Source organism: Mustelus asterias, chromosome 20 (assembly GCF_964213995.1).
Source record: "Mustelus asterias chromosome 20, sMusAst1.hap1.1, whole genome shotgun sequence".
Lineage (NCBI taxonomy): Eukaryota > Metazoa > Chordata > Chondrichthyes > Carcharhiniformes > Triakidae > Mustelus > Mustelus asterias.
The window spans coordinates 20899890-20915955 of record NC_135820.1 but is presented as its reverse complement, the minus strand read 5'-3'; the positions used below and the strand labels follow the sequence as shown (position 1 = coordinate 20915955).

The following is a 16066-nucleotide window of genomic DNA, read 5'->3' as shown; positions in this document are numbered from 1 at the left end:
CAGTGCAGAAGGAGGCCATTCGGCCCATCGAGTCTGCACCGACCACAATCCCACCCAGGCCCTACCCCCACATATTTTACCCGCTAATCCCTCTAACCTACGCATCCCAGGACTCTAAGGGGCAATTTTTTTAACCTGGCCAATCAACCTAACCTGCACATCTTTGGACTGTGGGAGGAAACCGGAGCACCCGGAGGAAACCCACGCAGACACGAGGAGAATGTGCAAACTCCACACAGACAGTGACCCGAGCCGGGAATCAAACCCAGGACCCTGGAGCTGTGAAGCAGCAGTGCTAACCACTGTGCTACCGTGCCGCCATACTGTGCTACCGTGCCGCCATTGTATGAGTCCTCCCAGAAATACGTGACAAACACACACAAGGAACTTTGAGTATACTCGTTTGCCCTTTGGGGTCTCTTCAGCATGTGCCATTTTCCAACGAGTTATGGAGAACATCCTTCAAGGACTACTCAAGGTAGCAGTATACTTAGATGACATCCTGGTTAGGAGGACTTCAGAACAGGAACACCTGGCCAACTTCAAAGAAGTCTTGCAGAGATTTTCCAGAGCAGGAGTTTGTTTGAAGTGGGAGAAATGCGTTTTCCAAGATTGATAAAGAAGGATTGGCAGTCATATTTGGTGTGAAAATGTTCCATCAATATGTCTATGGTAGACGTATTTTTATGGTTACTGACCATAAACCCTTATTGGGCCTTTTCAAAGAGGACAAGGCAAAGCCCCCTATTGCCCCCACTCCAACCCTGGGCCTGGTTATTGCAGCCTTTGAATATCTTCTAGAACACCACCTGGAACCTGGATAGCTAATGCAGATGCACTGATCACCTCCGATCACCTCCAGTTGGCCACAAGCCTGGCTCCTTTACCAGCTTTAGTAGAAATCGTGATGACCCTGAATTTTTTGGAGACCTTGCCAGTGTTAGCAAGGCAGATTAAAGCCTGGACCCAAAAAGATACCAACCCTAGCTAAAATAAAGCACGTGATCTTACAGGAGAGATTCCAAGGACCACCCTCCGAAGAAATGAAACCTTACCTTGCTAAGAAAGATGAACTGAGTGTTGAGGATCGGATCATTCTTTGGGAGTCTTGGGTAGCTGTTCCATCACCAAGACGACATCCAATATTAATGGAACTACATAATGGCCACCATGAAGTATCAGAAATGAAAATGCTGGTCAGGAGTTGCATCGGGTGGCCCGGCCTTGATTATGCCATTATGGTCTTGGTGAAGTGGTGTAACTTGTGCCAAGAGAATCAAAAGCTCCCATCCTCAGCCTCGCTACATCCATGGGAATGGCCTGGCAGGCCACTGGTGCGTGTACATCTGGGCTTTGCTGGGCCCTTTATGGGTTCCATGTTTTTAATCATGGTGGATGCACACTTCAAGTAGTTAGAGCGGTGCACCACCAGGTTGCACGATCCCTCACGCTACGATCAAGAAATTGAGAGTTTCTGCCCACATGGAATTCCAGAAGTCCTGTTTCGACAATGGCACAGCCTTTATTAGCAGTGATTTCCAGAACTTCATGCTCTCTAATGGTATCCAACACATCCTAACGGCAATTTATCATCTGTTGTCAAATGGACTGGTGGAACAGGTGGTGCAAACTTTCAAAAACATCATGAAGAAACAACTGGTGGTATCCATAGAGACCAAATTGGCACAATTTCTGTTTGACTATGGGACCCTGCTTCACATAGCACAGGAATTGCCCCAGCGGAACTGTTACTGGGAGATCGGCTTCATACAAGACTGGGTCTCTTGTTCCCAAACTTGGTGGGGAGGGTGGAGTCCCAACAATAAAACTAGAAAAGAAATTACAATTCTGCAAGGGCAGAAAGAACACTTGAAACAGGTGATCAGGTTCACCTATCGGACTTAGAGTGTTGGGTCCCCGGGATCATTATGGGGAAAATGGATCTACTATCTTACAGTCAAAGTCCAGGATAAAATCTTAAAGAAGCACTTAGACCATCTCAGAGCCAGGGAGTTCATGCCTGAAGAGGCCTCACTACCAGCCACTGAAATAGCCAGTGCAGGCCTCTGCTCAAAGCTGATTCTGCGTTAGCCTCTCCAGATAGTGAAGGTATGGACTCAGAGATGGAGACTGAAGCAGCAGGCCTCAGGGCTGAAGTAGAACCTGAGGGGGACCCATATCGACACCCCCTGCGATACTCCCTCCAGAAACAAAGATCTCCTATTCGGTTATGCCGCCTGACCCAGCCCTGCCTTCAGACTTCCGACTGACCACTAAGCGGTGGAAAAGACCTTCTCGTAGTGGGGGTGCTGGGAGACACACGGACGTAAGGGGGGGATGTTAAGATGGCCACGAAGGGTGCCGGGGATCATCAATAGATGTGTGTGTGGGCTTCATGGAGTATGAACTTCCTTACTGAGTGAGTGTAGACTCACCCAATGGGAAGTGTGCAACGGATGCTTAAAAGTTGTTGCTTTAACCCAGATGGTTGTTGTGGGTCTCGGGGTACAGACTCGCTCACTGTTAGCCACGGGTGCGCCTCTTCCTTTTGGTAAATAATAACAGGAAACAGGCTTTGGCTGAATTACTACAAAGACCTCTGCCTCCGGCAGGATCACTTTGAGAATGAGAAGCTAACAATCCCGAGACAAACCCATGATATTTTTATTTTTACTTTTGGCATGACCTATTTATTTAAGTGCGCAAGATCTCAATCTTTCGGGTGATAATTTTTAAAAGTCGACCTGTGCTAGACCTTGGTGCGGGGAGGGGGGTGTTGCTGTGAGTGTTTGCATTGGTGGTCAGTACAAACAGAATTCCAAAACACTGATATAACTAAAAGCCCAGCATGCACAAGATGGCTGAATGTCCTGCGTCTGTGCTGGACATAATATGTAATGTAAAAGGGAGACACATGCCTCTTTTGCTGCAAAATCCTGTTTCGACAATATCTGGAAGACAGCTTACCCATTTTGGACACTGCATCTTGGAATGAATTCCAGCATAGTTTCCCCACAATGTTCCCAAGGCTTACATTGGAGGACAGGTTACAAAAACCAGGCTTGTAAACCCTGGGATAGTAGAAGGAGGGGGATCTGATTGAAGTTTTATGTAGATTTTGAAAGGGGCAGAAAGGGGTGGACGCTGGGTGTGAGCCAGAAAGCCTGCTCAGGTCTTGGACAGGAAGAAGGAGGACACCTCCATCAATTGCCTCTCTTCAACTTTAGGCACCAACCCCCTCCTCCCCCCACCAATGTCTGGCCATGGCAGATGCTTCCTCAACATATTTCACCCTTTCTTCCAAGGTACACAGAGAAAAGTAAATTATAAATAAAAAAAATAAGAAACTCACCCCTGCTCGCCCTTTCTGCCCAAGCCCGATGAGCCAAAGCCCCTCAGTTCTCACTCAGCTCCCTCTCACTCCACTGCCCGTTAGATAGTGGGGTCTGCCTTTTAAACCTCCCGTGCACTAAAAAAAACTCAAAAGACCCTTCCCAGTAAACCCCGCGGCCACTGCCGGTTTCGCGCCAAAATTTAAAAATAATTAAATAAATAACTAACACCTGCGAAAAAGTACTTTAAATTAAATCTTACCCCAAAAATCCTGTCACCAGTCACACCTCTGCCTTTCTCCAAAGCAACAAAGAGGACTATCCCCCAACTAACTGACTTTTATATAACTTTTGACCCTTCCTAGTAAACCCCGCACCACTGCTGGTTTCGCGCCAAAATTTAAACATAAATAAATAACTAACACCCGCGAAAAAGTACTTTAAATTAAATCTTACCCCAAAAATCCTGTCACCAGTCACACCTCTGCCTTTCTCCAAAGCAACCTACATATTGATTGGTCGACTCAAATTGGACGTGGAGGGCTTGAGGAAGAGTTCTTGGAATGCTGTTGGGATTGTTTCATTGAACAGTATGTTACAGAACCTACGAGAGAGCGAGCTATCTTGGATCTGGTTCTGTGCAATGAGACAGGTAGGATTAAGGATCTTCTTGTGAAGGATCCTCTTGGGATGAGTGATCATAATATGGTGGAATTTCTGATACAGATGGAGGGTGAGAAAGTAGGGTCCCAAACCAGTGTCCTCTGCTTGAACAGAGGGGAGTATGATAGGATGAGGGTGGAATTGGCTAATGTAGACTGGGCGAGCAGACTTGGTAGGTAGGACAGCTGAGGAACAGTGGAGGATTTTTAAGGAGATTTTTTAAAGTACTCAGCAAAAATATATTCCGGTGATAAAGAAGGACTGTAAGAAAAAGGATAACCGGACGTGGATAACGAAGGAAATAAAGGAGAGTATTAAAATAAAATCAGATGCGTACAGAGTGGCCAAAAATAGTGGAGAACTAGTGGATTGGGAAAGCTTTAAAGAAAAACAAAGAACGACTAAGAAAGCGATTAAGAAAGGAAAGATAGATTATGAAACTAAACTAGCTCAAAATATAAAAAATGATAGTAAAAGTTTTTACAAGTATATAAAAAGGAATAGAGTGGCTAGAGTGAATGTTGGACCCTTGGAAGATGAGAGGGGGGATTTAATAGTGGAAAGCGAGGAAATGGCTGAGACTTTAAATAAGTTCTTTGTGTCGGTCTTCACGGTGGAAGACACAAATAGTTTGCCGAATATTAGAGATCGAGAGTTGGTGGGAGGGGAGGTCCTTAATACAATTACTGTTACTAAGGAGGTGGTGCTTGGTAGACTAATAGGACTGAAGGTAGACAAGTCCCCGGGCCCGGATGGAATGCATCCCAGGGTACTGAAAGAAATGGCTGAGGTAATAGCAGATGCGTTAGTAGTAATTTATCAAAATTCGCTGGACTCTGGGGTAGTGCCGACTGACTGGAAAACAGCTACTGTTACGCCGCTGTTTAAAAAAGGAAGTAGACAAAAGGCGGGTAACTACAGGCCGGTTAGCTTAACGTCCGTAGTTGGGAAGATGCTAGAGTCCATTATTAAAGAGGAAATAACAGAGCACCTGAATAAGAATGGTTCGATCAAGCAGACGCAGCATGGATTCATGAAGGGAAAGTCGTGTTTGACGAATCTACTGGACTTTTATGAAGATGTCACTAGTGCGGTTGACAGAGGGGAACCGGTGGATGTGGTGTTTTTAGATTTCCAGAAGGCGTTCGATAAGGTGCCTCACAAAAGGTTGCTGCAGAAGATTGGGGTACACGGAGTTCGGGGTAAGGTGTTGGCGTGGATTGGGGATTGGCTATCTAACAGGAAGCAGAGAGTTGGGATAAATGGGTGCTTTTCTGGTTGGCAGTTGGTGACCAGTGGCGTGCCGCAGGGATCGGTGCTGGGGCCTCAATTGTATACAATTTACATAGATGATCTGGAGGAGGGGACTGAATGTAGGGTATTCAAGTTTGCTGATGACACGAAGGTGAGTGGGAAAGCGAATTGCGTGGAGGACGCGGAAAGCCTGCAGAGAGATTTGGATAGGCTGAGCGAGTGGGCGAGGATCTGGCAGATGGAATATAATGTTAGCAAATGTGAGGTTATCCACTTTGGAAGAAATAATAGTAAATTGGAATATTATTTAAATGGAGAAAAATTACATCGTGCGACTGTGCAGAGGGACCTGGGGGTCCTTGTGCACGAATCGCAAAAACTCAGTCTGCAGGTGCAGCAGGTGATCAAGAAGGCGAATGGAATGTTGGCCTTTATCGCGAGGGGGATAGAATATAAAAGCAGGGAGGTCTTGCTGCAACTGTACAAGGCACTGGTGAGGCCGCAACTGGAGTACTGTGTGCAGTTTTGGTCCCCTTATTTGCGAAAGGATATATTGGCCTTGGAGGGAGTGCAGAGAAGGTTCACCAGGTTGATACCGGAGATGAGGGGTGTAGCTTATGAGGAGAGATTGCACAGATTGGGTCTGTACTCGTTGGAGTTTAGAAGGATGAGGGGTGATCTTATAGAGACATATAAGATAATGAAGGGGCTGGATAGGGTAGAGGTGGAGAGATTCTTTCCACTTAGAAGGGAAACCAGAACTAGAGGGCACAGCCTCAAAATAAGGGGGGGCCGGTTCAGAACAGAGTTGAGGGGGAACTTCTCTCAGAGGGTGGTGAATCTCTGGAATTCTCTGCCCATTGAAGTGGTGGAGGCTTCCTCGTTGAATATGTTTAAATCACGGGTAGATAGTTTTCTGATCGATAAGGGAATTAGGGGATATGGGGAGCAGGCGGGTAAGTGGAACTGATTCGCTTCAGATCAGCCATGATCTTGTTGAATGGCGGGGCAGGCTCGAAGGGCCAGATGGCCTACTCCTGCTCCTATTTCTTATGTTCTTATGTTCTTAACACCCTGCCTCCACCAGCCTATCCACCTACACCCCCTACCCCATTTAACCCACTCCCTGGGCCTCACTTTCCCTCGCGGGTTTACACATTCCTGGACTCTCAGACTTGGATCGGAATGTTACCACCATTCATGGCAGCGGGATTTTCCCACCTCGCTCCAATGAATGGAGATTTGGTTGGACACCAAATTGTCTGACCTCACTGCAGTGAGAGTGTGGTGTGGACGCCCACCGTCTCTGGGCACTGCTGTAGTCCCAGTCCACTGCAGCTTCTGGAACTGCTGAGGGCTAGAGAGCTGCTGGAGAATCTGATTGGCTGGCAGCTCTCAGAGGCGGGATGTCCCTCTGAATGAGAGGTGGAGTTCCTGCTTGCAGCTCATTGGATTGGCTGCCCATTCCAACGGCGATGTATTCACCACCCACTCTTCAGGTGGGAAATCCCAAATTCCTGCCCTTAATGTCCATCATTGCAATGTCCCAGTATCTCAAGTGGACACAATAACACAGCCAATCATTGCCTGAGAAGGATGATGGGCTCTGACAATGCAACCGGTTTGTAGGAGGACCAGTACAAGGGGACATGAGCGAGGCAGCATTTACAACAACAAGTTGCTTTTATATAGTGCCTTCAATGTAGTGAAGTGACCCAAACTGTTTCTCAGATGTGTCATCAAAGAAAATTTGACACCAAGTCACACATGGGCCGGAATTTTACCGTTCCGCCCACCACGGGAATCAAAGCGGGCGAGGGGCAGACCATGGAAAGGTCCGGTGACCTCGGGTGGGATTTTACGGTTTTGGGATGAGCGAGGCAGTAAAATCCTGCCCTGGGTGATATTGTGGCATATGGCCAAAAGGTTAGTCAAACAGAGAAGTTTTAAGAATGATAGAGAGCAGAGATTTCCAGAGCTTGGGCCTAAGGCAGCCGTCAGCAGGAACACTAGTGGAGGGGTGAAACCAAGAGAAAATGCTGGAAAATCTCAGCAGGTCTGGCAGCATCTGTATGGAGAGAAAACAGCTGACGCTTCAAGTCCAGGTGACCCTTTGTCAAATCTGGACTTGAAAAGTCAGCTCTTTTCTCTCCTTACAGATGCTGCCGGATCTGCTGAGATTTTCCAGCATTTTCTCTTTTGGTTTCAGATTCCAGCATCCACAGTATTTTGCTTTTAACCAGTGGAGGAGTGATTAAAATCAGGGATGCAGAATTAGAAGACTCTATATCTCTGAGTCGTTGGCAGGTGAGGATTACAGAGATGGCGAGGGGCAAGACTGCGGAGGGATTTGTAAACAATGAGAAGTTTAAGACCTGTGCTGAAATTTGGACTCTGATATAAAACAGCTTCATAATCTGGTGAAGTTTATGGAGAGAAATTCTAAAACTGTCTCAAGTGTGGTCTTTCACTATGTGAAAAGTTCAATATCAACAAGAGTTAAAAATTAGAAAACTAAGAGTGAGAAGTATATTCAGGGCAGACGTTAAAGTGTCATCAAATTGTGAAATGAGTTACCAGAGAACATCGACAACAGGTCAAAGATAGGAAGCTGTTTTCACATTCCTGTATTGCCAAATTCCCAGTCAGCAGTAACACCAACATTGACTTGTTAAAGCATCGCAGTTCCCAGCTGAGCCAGGCCTCTGACTACTCATTGTACAGGACTGGAAGCTCTAACGACACATAGTCTAATATAAAAAGAACTGTCAACATCTCTCTGGAGACAAAAACTGAGTAGATGGTGAGAAGGTGCCGGTGACTTCAGACGAAGGTTAATGTCTTCTCCCCAAAAGGCAGGGACACCACCCACTGAGCCACAAGACCTTCCAGGTAGGTTGTGTAAGTGGACAACAATCTGGCAGATGGGATGTAAGGGGGGAAAATGTGAAGTTGTTCACTTTAACAGGAAGAACAAATGGAGTTACTTAAATGGAGAATGACTGCAGAGATATAGAGGGATCTAGGTGTTCTAGTGCATGAGTCACAAGAAGTTAGTATACAGGTACAGCACATGTTCAAGAAGCCTAATAGAATGCAAACTGTTATTACAAGAGGATTTAACATAAAAGTAAAGTTATGCTTCAGTTATACAGAGCATTGGTGAGATCACATCTCACATACTGTATGCAGTTTAGATCTCTTTGTGTAAGAACACTTGCAAATGCATTGGAGGCGGTTCAGAGAAGGTTTACTGGATTGATAGCTGGAACATGTGGGTTGTCTTATGAGAAAGTGTTGGAGAACCTTCTCTGAACCGCCTCCAAACCTGTTGGACTTTAACCTGGTGTTGTGAGACTTCTTACTGTGTTCACCCCAGTCCAACGCCGGCATCTCCACATCGTATGTTGTGTGCGCAGTGCTGGTGTATCATAGAATCACAAAGTGCAGAAGAGGCCCTTCGCCCATTAGAAACACCTGAACTCCCACCCAATCCCATTTACCAGCACTTGGCCCATAGCCTTGAATGTTATGCTGTGCCAAGTGCTCATCCAGGTACTTTTTAAAGGATGTGAAGCAACTCGTCTCTACCACCCTCCCAGGCAGCGTATTCCAGACCATCACCACCCTCTGGGTAAGAAAGTTTATCCTCACATCCCCCCTAAACCTCCTGTCCTTCACCTTTAACATATGACCCCTTGTTTCTGACCCTTCAACTAAGGGGAACAGCTGCTCCTTATCCATTCTGTCCATGTCTCTCATAATCTTGTATACCTCAATCAGGTCGCCCCTCAGCCTTCTCTGCTCCAACGAAAACCCAAGCCTACCCAATTTCTCTTCATAACTTAAATGTTCCAAACCAGGCAGTGTCCTGGTGAACCTCCTCTGCACCCCCTCCAGTGCAATCACAACTTTCCGATAATGTAACGACACAAACTGCTAACAGTACTCTGGGTGTGGCCTCACCAAAGTTCTATACAACTGCAACATGATTTTTCTGCTTTTGTAATCTATGCTTCAGTTGATAAAGGCAAGTGTCCCATATGCCTTTTTCACCACCCTACTAACACTCCCTTCCGCCTTCAGAGATCTATGGACAAACACGCCAAAGTCCCTTTGTTCCACAGAGCCTTCTAGTGTCCTGCCATTCATTGAATACTTCCTTGTCAAATTACTCCTTCCAAAGTGTGTCATCTTGCACTTTTCAGGGTTAAATTCCATCTGCCACCTATCTGCCCATTTGACCATCCCGTCTACATCTTCCTGTAGCCCAAGACACTCAACCTCACTATTAACCACCTGGCCGATCTTTGTGTCATCTGCAAACTTGCTAATCCTACCCACCACAGTCATCTATGCATTTATATAAATGACAAATAATAGGGGACCCAATACCGATCCCTGTGGTATGCCACTGGACACTGGCTTCCACAGAATCATAGAATCCCTACAGTGTAGAAGGAGGCCATTTAGCCCATTGAGTCTGCACTGACCACAATCCCACCCAGGCTCTATTCCCATAACCCCACATCCAATCCCCTGACACTAGGGTCAATTTAGCACGGCCAATCAATCTAACCCACACATCTTTGGGCTGTCACTGTCTTCCAGTCACTAAAGCAGCCTTCTGTCATCATCACCCTCTGTCTCCTACAACTGAGCCAATTTTGAATCCACTTTGTCAAATTACCCTAATTCTCATGTGCATTTAACTTCTTTACAAGTCTCCCATGTGGGACCTTGTCAAAGGCTTTGCTGGTATATGTTGTGTGTACAGTGCTGGTGTATGTTGTGTGTACAGTGCTGGTATATGTTCATAGAATCCCTACAGTGCAGAAGAAGGCCTTCATCTGCAAACTTGCTAATCCTACCCACCACATAGTCATCTATGTCATTTATATAAATGACAAATAATAGGGGACCCAATACCGATCCCTGTGGTATGCCATTGGACACTGGCTTCCACAGAATCATAGAATCCCTACAGCGCAGAAGGAGGCCATTTAGCCCATTGAGTCTGCAAAGACCACAATCCCACACAGGCCCTATCCCTAACCCCATGTATTTACCCTTGCTAATCCCCCTGACACTAAGGGACAATTGAGCATGGCCAATCCACCTAACCCTGCACTAGACTGTGGGAGGAAACTGGAGCACCTGGAGGAAACCTACGCAGACATGGGGAGAACGTGCAAACTCCACATAGACAGTCACCCGAGACGGGAATTGAACCTGGGACTCTGGTGCTGTGAGGCAGCAGTGCTAACCACTGTGCAGCACATTGTATGTGGTGCTGGTATCTGTTGTATGCACAGTGATGGTATATGTTGTGTGACTGTTCCCCTTGTGTTTCCAGCTGAGACAGATCACACACCAAGGTTGCTGGATACTGATCACACATCACAGATGAAATTCCGAGACAGGCAGCGATTCTTTGAAGATGTGTTCCAGCCTGATGCAGATTTCTACCTCACTGCATCCCATCTACAAATCGAGCACCAGAGACGTATGTAAAATTCAGTCCCTGAATTATTGGAGCTGCTATTAGAGAGTTAACAGTGGGTGAAGGACGATAAAAGTTCAATTTCATAATTCCCTATTTGCAACTGCAGGTTAAGGTAAACCTGTATTATGACAGCACCATTCATGGCACTGACATGTCCTTAAAACCTTACACTTCAAACGTATTTCATTGGTTGCAATGGAGGGTGCAGCAGCCCATTTGTGCACAGCAAGCTCCCATAAGCAGTAACGAGATAATGAGAAGATAATGATTTTGGTGACATTGGGTGGGGGATAAATAGTGCTCAAAATGTCAGGGCGCGCAATCTTGATCTTCATGGAATCGTTAACATGCTCCGGAGAGAGTAGGTAGAGTCTCAGTATAATAGCTTTTCCCAAAAACGGCATCTCTGACAGTGCAGCACTCCCGCAGTACTGCTGGAACTCTGAGCTTACCTATTGCCCTGCTGACATGCTGAATTAGTCCCATGCATTAGGTTGTCAGCCAAATAATCTTTGCCAAAAAAATGAGGGACTGTTTTAGTGTCAGACCATCGACCGACTCCCTCTTGGGTTTTTGGTGGGAAGAACAATAAAACAAAGGGCACAATTGTAGAGGGGTTGCAGAAGCAGAGAGATCTGAAGGTCTGTGTCCACAGAGGTAACAGGGCCCAAGCCCCAAAAACAAGGTAACGGGTGCCAACTGCAGCTTTGAAATGCTTTGGTGTGACAGAATCAAAATGCACAAATGAGAAGATTATCCAGCAAAGAAGAAGGGGGGGGAACACATTGCCGTAACGGTGGCTCGAAAACACTGCCGGCCAGAAATAAGAGGGAGAAGAATTTAAAACAGAATCACATACATTAACTGAAAGAACCACAAGCAAAGGAACCTCCTTGGAAGAGGTACATTATACTGAAAACAGTGATGGGAGTGTTAAACTCAAAGTGGATGGACACCCCACAGAGTTCAAAAACTAGACACAGCAGCAAGAGTTTCTGTTTTACCAGATGAAGTCAAATGGCTCAAACAGGTTACATTGCAACTATTGCAACCCTCATCTATCAAATTACAGGGTCCTTGTGAGGCCACTCAAGCTGAAAAAGAGATCAAGAAATCTGCGAACCTCTCTTCAAAATCAAGAGTGCTCGTTATTCAGCAGGAAAAGTTGCCCAAAACTGAAACTAATCTATAAAGTAGACACAGTTTCAAAGAGTTACATCAGTACATTCTGAGCGGCACAGTAGTTAGCACTGCTACCTCACAGCGCCAGGGACCTGGGTTCGATTCCTGGCTTGGGTCACTGTCTGCGCAGAGTTTGCACGTTCTCCCCATGTCTGCGTGGGTTTCCTCCGGGTGCTCCGGTTTCCTCCCACAGTCTGAACGACGTGCTGGTTAGGTGCACTGACCATGCTAAATTCTCCCTCAGTGTACCCGAACAGGTGCCAGAGTGTGGCAGCTAGGGGGTTTTCACATTAACTTAATTGCAGTGCTAATGTAAGTCTACTTGTGACTAATAAATAAGCTTAAACTTTAAACAAAACAAATTTCCAAAGTTGTTTATCAGCCTAGGGAAGTTAAAGACTGGGTACCATGTTACCCAAAGAGCTCATGCTAAACCGATTTGCCTCTTTACACCGAGGAAAGTCCCTCACCAACTCTTGGACAGAATCAGAGGGGAAATTGAAAAGATTCTGCAGCAGAAAACAGAAGTAATGAGAGGATTGTTTTTAGGAAAGGGTAGCGATTCAGTCTGGAATGTTCCATTTGCTTCACAGTCAGGAATGTTCCATTTGCTCCACAGTCTGGAATGTTCCATTTGCTCTCTCTCTCGAGACAGGGGAGTGGTTTCAATCCACAAAAGAAACCTTTTGTGTCCGATTTTAAAAATATATTAAAAATAGTTTGTAGTTCAGAATGGGACAAGCTGGACATGACAATAGGATGTCTTACGCTGACTAAAGCTGTATGATCTAAACTGTAAAATCCTCCTATATTCAAAGTCCAAAGAGTTATACCCTGACTACCTTTATCGATTAAATCATGAAAAACAGTTTATAGAATCATAGAACCCTACAGTGCAGAAAGAGGCCCATCAAATCTGCACCAATGACAATTCCACCCAGGCCCTATCCCCGTAACCCCTGCTAATCCCAATGATACTAAGGGTCAATTTATAGGCCAATCCACCTAACCCACACATCTTCGGACTGTGGGAGGAAACTGGAGCACCCGGAGGAAACCCACGCAGACATGGGGAGAACGTGGAAACTCTGCACAGACAGTAACCGGTATTGACCCCGGGTTTCTGGCACTGTGAGGCAGCAGTGCTAACCACTGTGCCAGCCCTGACAGTTAGTGGACAAAACCTTCCATTTAATGGCTGCTGAGGTTTTATCAATTTATCTTCTCTCACCTGAAATAAGGTAAGAACAATCTGATAGAGCAACGTCAGAGTTTGCCTTTAAAGAAAATCCTCATAGTTCTGCCCTGTCTAAACACAGACAACACTTCAAGGCCCACACAAGGTTGTCTCTCCTGTTCTGTCTGAGCTGATGGATTGACTTACATTTGTTCATTTTAAAAGGGATAAAAGCTCATTGGACACAGTGTTCTCCAACACTGCATCCTCCAATGTCAAACATTAACAATTAAAGTAAGACTCAAAACTGAGTTTACTTTTTGAACTATTCTATGTTAAACCTGATGTTCTGCTATTGAAAAGATGTTGAAATCGGGAATGGACAAGGTCAGTTTTAATTGTAAATTTTTTAGTTACTATGCAAGTCGGACAAGTGCGTTGGAGTGAGATGTCAGAGCGAATGGGGGAGGGGGGGGCAACCAGAGTCTGAGTCTATTAAGAACTGGAGAGAGTGAGAGAGACAGACAATGTGTGAGAGCGATAGAGGGCTTGATCCATGGTTAAAGTCCTTTCTGTTTCCCACAGCACCAATTGGGAGTGTCTCCTCCATGGAAGTCAACGTGGACATGCTGGAGCAGGTGGATCTAATGGACATGTCCGACCAGGAGGCACTCGATGTGTTCCTCAACTCCAGCATGGATGGCTGTGAAGCATCAGGTAAGCAGTAAATAGGGCACAGCAACAAGGAATGCCAATCTATGATACATGTTAAGGTGCCTTAGGAGTCACGTGCCAACATGCTTGTAACATATGTTTGGCAACATGAAGGAAGGAATGAGCAGGAATCCCAATGTATTCAAGGCAGGCAAAGCTTTTCAATATCATGTTCTGGGAAAGGCGAGAGAAGCTTCAGTTCTCCATTACACAAGAGCATGGAGATGGTGGCTCTGCCTGTCATTGGCAACTATCACCCAGGGTCTAACCGGTTATTATCCCAGGATGTTCAACACTGTCCATTTGTTGCCAAGTGTTTGCTCATTTCAGAAATCTCTGCACTAACTTCTTTTGTTTCTTCACACAGATGAACAGTTTTATAATAGTGGAATCACCATTAAGGTCCCAAACTCTGCAGAAATAAAATCCAGGATGTCATCCACTTCCTCCAGCTCCAGTGATCCGAACAGTCTGGAGTTAATGAACGGTGACGAGACTCCGGTTGTCCAGTCAGATGAGGAGGATGTCCAAGTGGACACTACACTACTCACACCAAACAAAGATAAGGAAACGGATGCACAATCTGGAAATGAAAGCTAACACCGCGTCCACCTCCAACACCACCTTATCAACAATATGTCTTTATATCAGGGGGGTGCCGATAAAGACACTGTGGGTAATTTCGAGCTGATTGTTTCACTAGCTAATTGAAGAAACACATTCCCAGACATACACACACTCCCCCAGACATACACACACACACACACACACACACACACGCACTCCCCCAGACACAATCACACCGAAACACATTCCCAGACACACACACACTCCCCCAGACATACACACACTCCCCCAGACATACACACACTCCCCCAGACACACACACACACGCGCACTCCCCCAGACACAATCACACAGAAACTCATTCCCAGACACACACATGCCCCCAGTCATGGACATTTTCCAAGGGCTCCCAGTTATGCATGAACCCAGTGAAACAGTTCCAACATATAATATTCTTGTAAAGATTGAAAATATGTAGACTCAATCACACACAACATCATGGATGCAATATAAGCACATAGACATAGTCAGCTATGGAACCTAAGGAGCCAGTTAACACCATGCCATACCATAAGGGCCAATAACCCCAGGATCAATCACATTTAGATGAATGAAACACATGCCAATAGTGACACCAAGCACTGCTAGTCAGAGACAAGCTAACCAAGTCACTATAACAACAGCCCACTGAATGCATTAACACCAAGTGACATCTGAAAATGTGGCCTTCAAGTGAGGAGCTGCCAGTCTGTAGGAACTCAGTGAGGTGTCGTTGAATAAAGTTAAACCCACATCCGAAAGACGACACAAGATTGTCAGAAGCTGCTCTGTAGTTTTCTCTTTTTCTTAATAAACTCAATGATAGCCAATCATTTGAACACACCTGCTTTGGGTTATAATTTTGTCCAATGATTTTTAAAGTTAAACATCTTTTAAAAAAATGTAAAAAGCCTCATCTCATCCTGAGTTTTTGCTTTATTGTTTTTAATTCATTCATGGGACATGGGCGTCGCTGGCTGGCCAGCATTTATTGCTCATCCCTAGTTGCCCAAGGGCAGTTGAAGTCAACCACGTTGCTGTGGCACTGGAGTCACATGTAGACCAGGTAAGAACGGCAGATTTCCTTCCCTAAAGGACATTAGTGAACCAGATGCGTTTTTCCAACAATCAACAATGGTTTCATTGTTTAGTAGATTCTTAATTCATAGAATCATAGAAACCCTACAGTGCAGAAGGAGGCCATTCGGCCCATCAAGTCTGCACCGACCACAATCCCACCCAGGCCCTACCCCCACATATTTACCCACTAATCCCTCTAACCTACGCATCTCAGGACTCTAAGGGGCAATTTTTAACCTGGCCAATCAACCTAACCCGCACATCTTTGGACTGTGGGAGGAAACCGGAGCACCCGGAGGAAACCCACGCAGACACGAGGAGAATGTGCAAACTCCACACAGACAGTGACCCGAGCCGGGAATCGAACCCGGGACCCTGGAGCTGTGAAGCAGCAGTGCTAACCACTGTGCTACCGTGCCGCCCAGGAAGGATGTGAAGGGCAATGAGAGGGTGCAGAGGAAATTTACCAAAGTGGTTCCAGGGATTGGGGGAGGGGAAAGAGGGGATTGGGGAGAGTTAGTTACAAGATCCAGTTGGAGAATCTGAGGTTGT

General features: G+C 45.8%; 1 protein-coding gene across 2 annotated transcripts in view; it reads left to right on the top strand.

Moving 5' to 3' along the window:
- Nucleotides 1-15277, top strand: part of LOC144508428 (dysbindin) — a 60939-nt gene extending 45662 nt beyond the window's left edge. The window contains exons 1-4 of one of the 2 annotated variants that reach the window (XM_078236327.1): nucleotides 8074-8141; nucleotides 10606-10755; nucleotides 13700-13831; nucleotides 14196-15270. In XM_078236327.1, the coding sequence (XP_078092453.1) occupies nucleotides 8087-8141; nucleotides 10606-10755; nucleotides 13700-13831; nucleotides 14196-14428 (570 nt within the window). In that variant the 5' untranslated portion in view covers nucleotides 8074-8086 and the 3' untranslated portion in view covers nucleotides 14429-15270. Of the gene's footprint in view, nucleotides 1-8073; nucleotides 8142-10605; nucleotides 10756-13699; nucleotides 13832-14195 lie in introns of those variants that run through there. The other variant, XM_078236328.1, reaches the window with a different exon arrangement.
- Nucleotides 15278-16066: the final 789 nt, after the last annotated feature.